The sequence below is a fragment of the Tenrec ecaudatus genome, chromosome 14, assembly GCF_050624435.1.
Source record: "Tenrec ecaudatus isolate mTenEca1 chromosome 14, mTenEca1.hap1, whole genome shotgun sequence".
NCBI lineage: Eukaryota > Metazoa > Chordata > Mammalia > Afrosoricida > Tenrecidae > Tenrec > Tenrec ecaudatus.
The window spans coordinates 45,574,944-45,581,209 of NC_134543.1; the positions used below are offsets into that span (position 1 = coordinate 45,574,944).

General features: G+C 51.9%; 1 protein-coding gene across 1 annotated transcript; it reads left to right on the top strand.

Annotated features, from left to right (window-relative positions):
• The first annotated feature begins 2,828 nt into the window (after positions 1-2,828).
• GPR135 (G protein-coupled receptor 135) lies at positions 2,829-5,345 on the top strand. The gene has a single exon (XM_075530698.1). It carries the CDS (start codon positions 2,994-2,996, stop codon positions 4,476-4,478), a length of 1,485 nt encoding a protein of 494 aa, XP_075386813.1. The 5' UTR covers positions 2,829-2,993; the 3' UTR covers positions 4,479-5,345.
• The last annotated feature ends 921 nt before the right edge of the window (positions 5,346-6,266 follow it).

Here is a 6,266-nt window from a genome sequence, read left to right on the forward strand (position 1 = left end):
TAAATATTTAAAACAATGCACTTGTTGCCACCTAGTCAATTCTGACTTGTAGCAACCCTACAGGATAGGGTAGAATTGTACCATAGCAGGCTGCTGCCTCGTTCTCCCTTACTGTGGTTGGTGGGTCCACACAGCTGACCTTTGGTTAGCAGCCAACTGCTTGACCATTGCATCAGCAGGGTTCCTGAAGGTTTTATTAGAGACTGTGAACTTAGGAATGTTGATCTCAAATCCAGTGTGTTCCCACAACACTGCCTCCATTTCTCAAACAGGACAGTCAGGACTTGTTCTAGGATATCTTCATATTACTGCAATTGAAAATGTTTTTCTTGAGTATTGACTTACACATTAAACTAGATGTTGCCAAAATCTTTTAAAAGTTAATCCAAAGCTGAATCCTTGGAATAATTTTCATTCTCCCTGAACCCTTCCCTGTCTCCTCTGGATTTAAAACCTCTAGGGAAAATGAACTCTTCTTCTCACCTGTGTCTAGTAATGGTTACAAAGATCTTTCAGATCTACCAAATGCTGGCCACTCTTACCCTTTCCCATTTTCTAGATTCTCTTCCTCAACTCACTCAATATATCTACCTATCTATAGATATTATATATATATTACTGTGAATTACCAGAAGAACAAATAGAACTGTCTTAAAAGAAATATTGACAAAATACTCCTTAGAAATGAGGCTGGTGATCGCTTCTCGGCCTTTTGGCTAAGATCAAGTGTAGAAATGAGGATGGTGAGATTTTGTCTCATGTACTTTGGATATATTATCCCAAAAGACCAGTCCCTGGAAAAGGACATCATGCTTGGTAAAATAGAAGGGGAGCCCAAAAGAGGAGGTCTCTAAATGAGATGGGCTGACACACAGCTGCAAGAATGGGTTCAAACAACAATTGTGAGGATGGTGCAGGAGCGGGCAGTGTTTTGCTCGACTATAGGATGTGTTAACCATAAGTGGCTTAACTTCACCCCCAGATTTTTAGATTTTAAAAGGTTATGGATTTGTGTCCCCTCAAAAGATATATTAAACACACACACACACACACACACACACACACACATCCCCGTACTTGTCAATTTGACCTTGTTAGGAAACAAGGTCTGGTATTCTCTTTTACTATGGGGTCTTACTGGATTGGTGGGCCCTAATCCAGTATGGAGGTGGTCTAAGGCACAGTGGTTGTACATAGAGCTGCTAACCTCAAGGTCAGCAGTTCAGAACCACCAGCTTCTCTTAGGGAGAAAGATGGTGCTTTCTACTCCATAAGCGTTACAGCCTTGGAAACCCACAGGGGCAGTTCTAATCTCCTAGAGGGTCACTATGATTCAGAATCGACTCAATGGCAGTGAGTTGAGTTGAATCTAATCAGAGTATCATAGTGAAGAGACAGACACAGACGGAGGAGGGAAGGAAGCCACGTCAAGAATGAGGCAGAGAATGGAAGGAAGCATTTATAAGCCAATGCTTACCAGAGACCACCAGACGCTAGGGGAAGATCTTCTTAGAGACTTCAGAGAGAGCTTGGCCCTTGCCAATGTCTTAGTTTTGTACTTCCGGAACTCAGATACTTATTTTTGTTTTAGCCCCTCCCCACTCCTAGTTTGTGGTCCTTTGTTTAGGCAGTCCTCGAAAAGAACATCATGCTTGGTAAAGTCGAAGATGATTCAAACAGGAAGACCCTCAAGAGATGGATTGGCACCGTGGCTGCAACAATGGACTCAAACATAACAATTGTGAAGATGACACAGAACTGGGAAACTTTGTTGTTTTTTTCTTTTTCTATTATACATAGAGTCACTATAAGTGGAACTGACTGACTGGCAACTGAGAGAGAGAGAGAGAAGAGGAGAGGAGAGTACAGTAGGCCCGGCACGGGGCCCAGGACTCTGCATTTCTAACAAAGCTCCAGATGATTCACATGGTGGTCGAGGACCCAGGGTGCTTTAAAGAAGGATCCAGGGTGACCACACTTCTCTGCAACATCAGCAGTCCTGTCCAGAGACTTGAGATGCTGCTCTCCTGGGCAGTCAAGCCTCTCCTGTTCCGGAATCCCCTCTTCCCAGCCAGAGACTTGGAGCTACACCTGTGCCAATAGACTGGCTGGCACCTTAAACTCCAGATCCACATCATGGAGAGAAGAGGAAGGCTGCCACCGCCCGCCTACACATGTCACCAGGAATCCAGGTGACATCCTTGCTCCAAGGTCCAAAGGCTAGCTCTTAGATCACCTGCCTCAGAATCAACTAGGACATTTGGATTGATGGGCCCACCCTTAGTAATGGTAGGAGTCAAGGCAGGGAATCTACATTTTTAAAAAGTCATTGATCAGGGCCTTGCAACTTCATCACCATCTGGAACTTGTTAGCACTTCACAGTCTCAGGCTCCACTGAATCTGAAACTCTGGGCGGCTTAGAGCCTAGTCCTCTGAGTGATACTGGTCCAGATCAAATTTGAGAGCCACTGGTTGAAATGATTCTGCCCCCTGGCCCCCAATTTCAGAACTCCGAGTTTGGATTGTCCCTCCGCGACACACACACACACACACACACACACACACACACACACACACACACACACACACACACTGGTTTGGATTGTCACACACACGCACTGGGTTCTAGGTTCTTCGGCCCAACTCTGCCAAATCAGTGACCCCTTGTACCTGCGGGCCACTGGTACCCAACAAAAGGGGACCTGGTGTCGTTGGCTGCGAGCAGGCCAGTTCGGCTTCCTCCCGGACCAGAGGCCCTCTTCGCTCAGGGGTGGAGCCACCGGCCGGCTCTTTGGAGGGCACTGGACTCCGGCGTCCCGCCCCGCGCGGCTGCGTAAACAGGCGGTTCCCTCGGCAACGCCTGGAGCGCACGTCAAAGGCTCCGCCGGTCCGAGCCGGCCGACAACACCTCTCCGGGCAGCGGCCGCCTGCCCCCGGCCCTGAGCCACCTGCCGGTGCGGGATGAACGGACCCGCGGCCGCCCCGGGGCCCCATGGAGCCGCCGGCCCGCCCGCCAGTGAGCTTGGCCTTGCTGGGCAGCCCCCAGCCCGGCGCCCCCTCCGCGGCCGGCGGGCCTGGCGGGGCGTCCTCGGTGGCGGCGGCCGTGCGCTCCTTCAGCACCCTAGCCACCGCGGCGGCCGCGGCGCTGGGGAACCGGAGCGACGGGAGCGCGGGCGGCAGCGCTGTCGCCTCGGCTGGCGGCGGCTCCGGCTGGCTCCGGGGGGCGGCGGCGGCGGCGGGGAGGCCGCCGCGGGGCCCGGAGGCGGCGCAGCTGCTGTCGCACGGGGCCGTGGTGGCGGCCCAGGCGCTCGTCCTCCTGCTCATCTTCCTGCTGTCTAGCCTGGGCAACTGCGCGGTCATGGGGGTGATCGTGAAGCACCGGCAGCTGCGCACGGTCACCAACGCCTTCATCCTCTCCCTGTCCCTGTCGGACCTGCTCACGGCGCTGCTCTGCCTGCCGGCCGCCTTCCTGGACCTCTTCACGCCGCCGGGGGGCTCGGTGCCCGCCGCCGCCGCTGCCGCCGCCGCCGGGCCCTGGCGCGGCCTCTGCGCCGCCAGCCGCTTCTTCAGCTCGTGCTTCGGCATCGTGTCCACGCTCAGCGTGGCCCTCATCTCGCTGGACCGCTACTGCGCCATCGTGCGGCCGCCGCGGGAGAAGCTGGGCCGCCGCCGCGCGCTGCAGCTGCTGGCCGGCGCCTGGCTGGCGGCGCTGGGCTTCTCGCTGCCCTGGGAGCTGCTGCGGCCGCCCCGGGAGCCGCCGGCGGCGCAGAGCTTCCACGGCTGCCTGTACCGGACCTCCCCGGACCCCGCGCGCCTGGGCGCGGCCTACAGCGTGGGGCTGGTGGTGGCCTGCTACCTGCTGCCCTTCCTGCTCATGTGCTTCTGCCACTACCACATCTGCAAGACCGTGCGCCTGTCCGACCTGCGCGTGCGGCCGCTCACCACCTACGCGCGCGTGGTGCGCTTTTTCAGCGAGGTGCGCACCGCCACCACCGTGCTCATCATGATCGTCTTTGTGGCGGGCTGCTGGGGCCCCTACTGCTGCCTGGTGCTGCTGGCTGCCGCCAGGGAGGCCCCAGCCGCCCAGGCCCCCTCGCTGCTCAACGTGGTCGCTGTCTGGCTGACTTGGGCCAATGGCGCCATCAACCCGGTCATCTATGCTGTCCGGAACCCCAACATCTCGATGCTCCTGGGGCGCAACCGGGAAGAAGGCTACCGGACTAGGAATGGGGATCTTTACCTGCCGACCCAGCGCCCGGGTTTCCGGGCGCGTAGCCGCAATCGCCTCCGCAACCGCTATGCCAATCGGCTGGGGCCGTGCAGCAGGTGGTCCTCGGCCACCCAGGCCAGCGGGGCGGGAGGGGACGTGGCCATGTGGGCCTGCAAAAATCCAGCTGTGCTTTTCTGCCGGGAGGGGCCACCAGAGCCTGTGGTACCGGCAGGCAAACCGCCCAAAGCCGGAGATACGAGCCTTTAAGCAGGCTTGTGCCTCACGGCTTGTGGAAGCACATGCCCACGTCTTTCGCTTAGCGTCCAGAGGCAAATCGTGGGATTTCATAAAACCAGACGTTTAAAAGAGACAGGGGGAGGGGGATCGACCACTTCTCCCAGAGGACCCCTTTAAAGAAAATGTTCCCTTCTTCAAAGTGCCAAAAGGAATGTAAAAATGCGAAAATTAAAACACTCTTAAGCTACCCAACCAAACATTGTGAACTGTTAAGTGCCGCAAGTGACAAAATCAAATTGACAATTACCGGACAGCTTCTGTAATAGGAATCTCACTGTGCGACCGACCCACCCGCCGTCATTGAAAGCCATCCGTTTTGCTCAAATAGTTTCAGGAATGAAAGGAGAGCCTCAGAGCTACTGGAAGGTCATTCTAAGTCACCAGCAGCCAACAAAACTCGGGGTTTCTAGAACTTACACCTCTGACAAATGCTTTGAGCACTTGGGTCAGAGGAGGTCGATTTTTTTTTTTAATCCTTAAACACGTTGGTGCGCTTTCCTCATCTATAACCCTTCTGGGAAATTAAAAATGCACGCCCATTTAAAACAATGTTAACATTCGAAAAGGTGGCATTCCACTAGACAGCAGTCAACGTTTTCTGAAGGACAAATGGAAGAATGAACAGAGAAATGTGACTGCTTTTAAAGCATCGCCCCACTGTGCATCATGCCCCTCTCTGGGTCCTAGACCCCAAACACCCTGCCTGGCGATGCTGTGCGGGCTCCCTCATTCTAACCTGTACTTTCATTCCTGGTAAGTTTGGGGATGCTACTTTTAGAATGCCTCACAGTTGAAAAGAAAATGTATCTTTCATAATAATAAATTAATTAGTCTTTTGAGGGAAATTTTATTTTTGGATACAGCCAAAGATGTAAGTTAAGGTCACGCTTTAAATAAGGTGAGTGATGTATGTATGTATACACATATATATGCCTAATACACATACACAAATGTATATACTCCATTCTTGGAGTATGCATGGAGCTTTTTAAGAGGATCATACTCTCTTAACTTGGAAATTTGAGTATGTTAAATAAAAATGCATCATTGCATGATAGACATGGCTCGTCGACAGTGGTCCTCGTTAGAAAGAATAGTAGGGGGTTCTACGTAATAGAGTATTACCAACATAGGCAGGAAGTTACCGAGGGACTTCAGTTTAGCTGAAAATTATATCTTTTTCAGAAATTTGCAAAACAATGATGGTTGTTCAAATAATCCTAAAGCCCAATTCTGGATGAGTGTGTGTGAAGTTTCTCACAGTAAATGTGACTCTACAGAATCACATGCTCAGATCTTTTGTCCTCCCTCTTGTCTCTATCCTAAGCCCCCCCCTTTTTTTAAACATTTCATAACTTAATTGAATAAGTACTTTAGATATGAAATAACTTCAGTTATCATCTAAAAATCCCAAGGTGAAAGAGCCAGCAATTTTTTTCCTTGTAAAATATTGAGTATGTTTAATAGACTTTAATCATCGGTGTGACCGGGTGTGTGTCGTTATTTTGTAATCAAAGATGGAGGTCCATGGTTCATGTCAAAGCTAAGGGTACTTTAACTCTCTCTCTCTTCCTCGAGACGTCATCACAAATACATCCATCATCTGTGTGGGTGTCTTGTCAGACTGCATGTGGTGCAACGCACATTTCATGGCGCTACGAGAAGATGGACGTCTCGTGGTACTCAGGAACAAAGATCAGTCAGCCAGTCTGAAAGACCTCAGGATAGAAGTTCAGCAACCATGACTAAGGGGCAGAA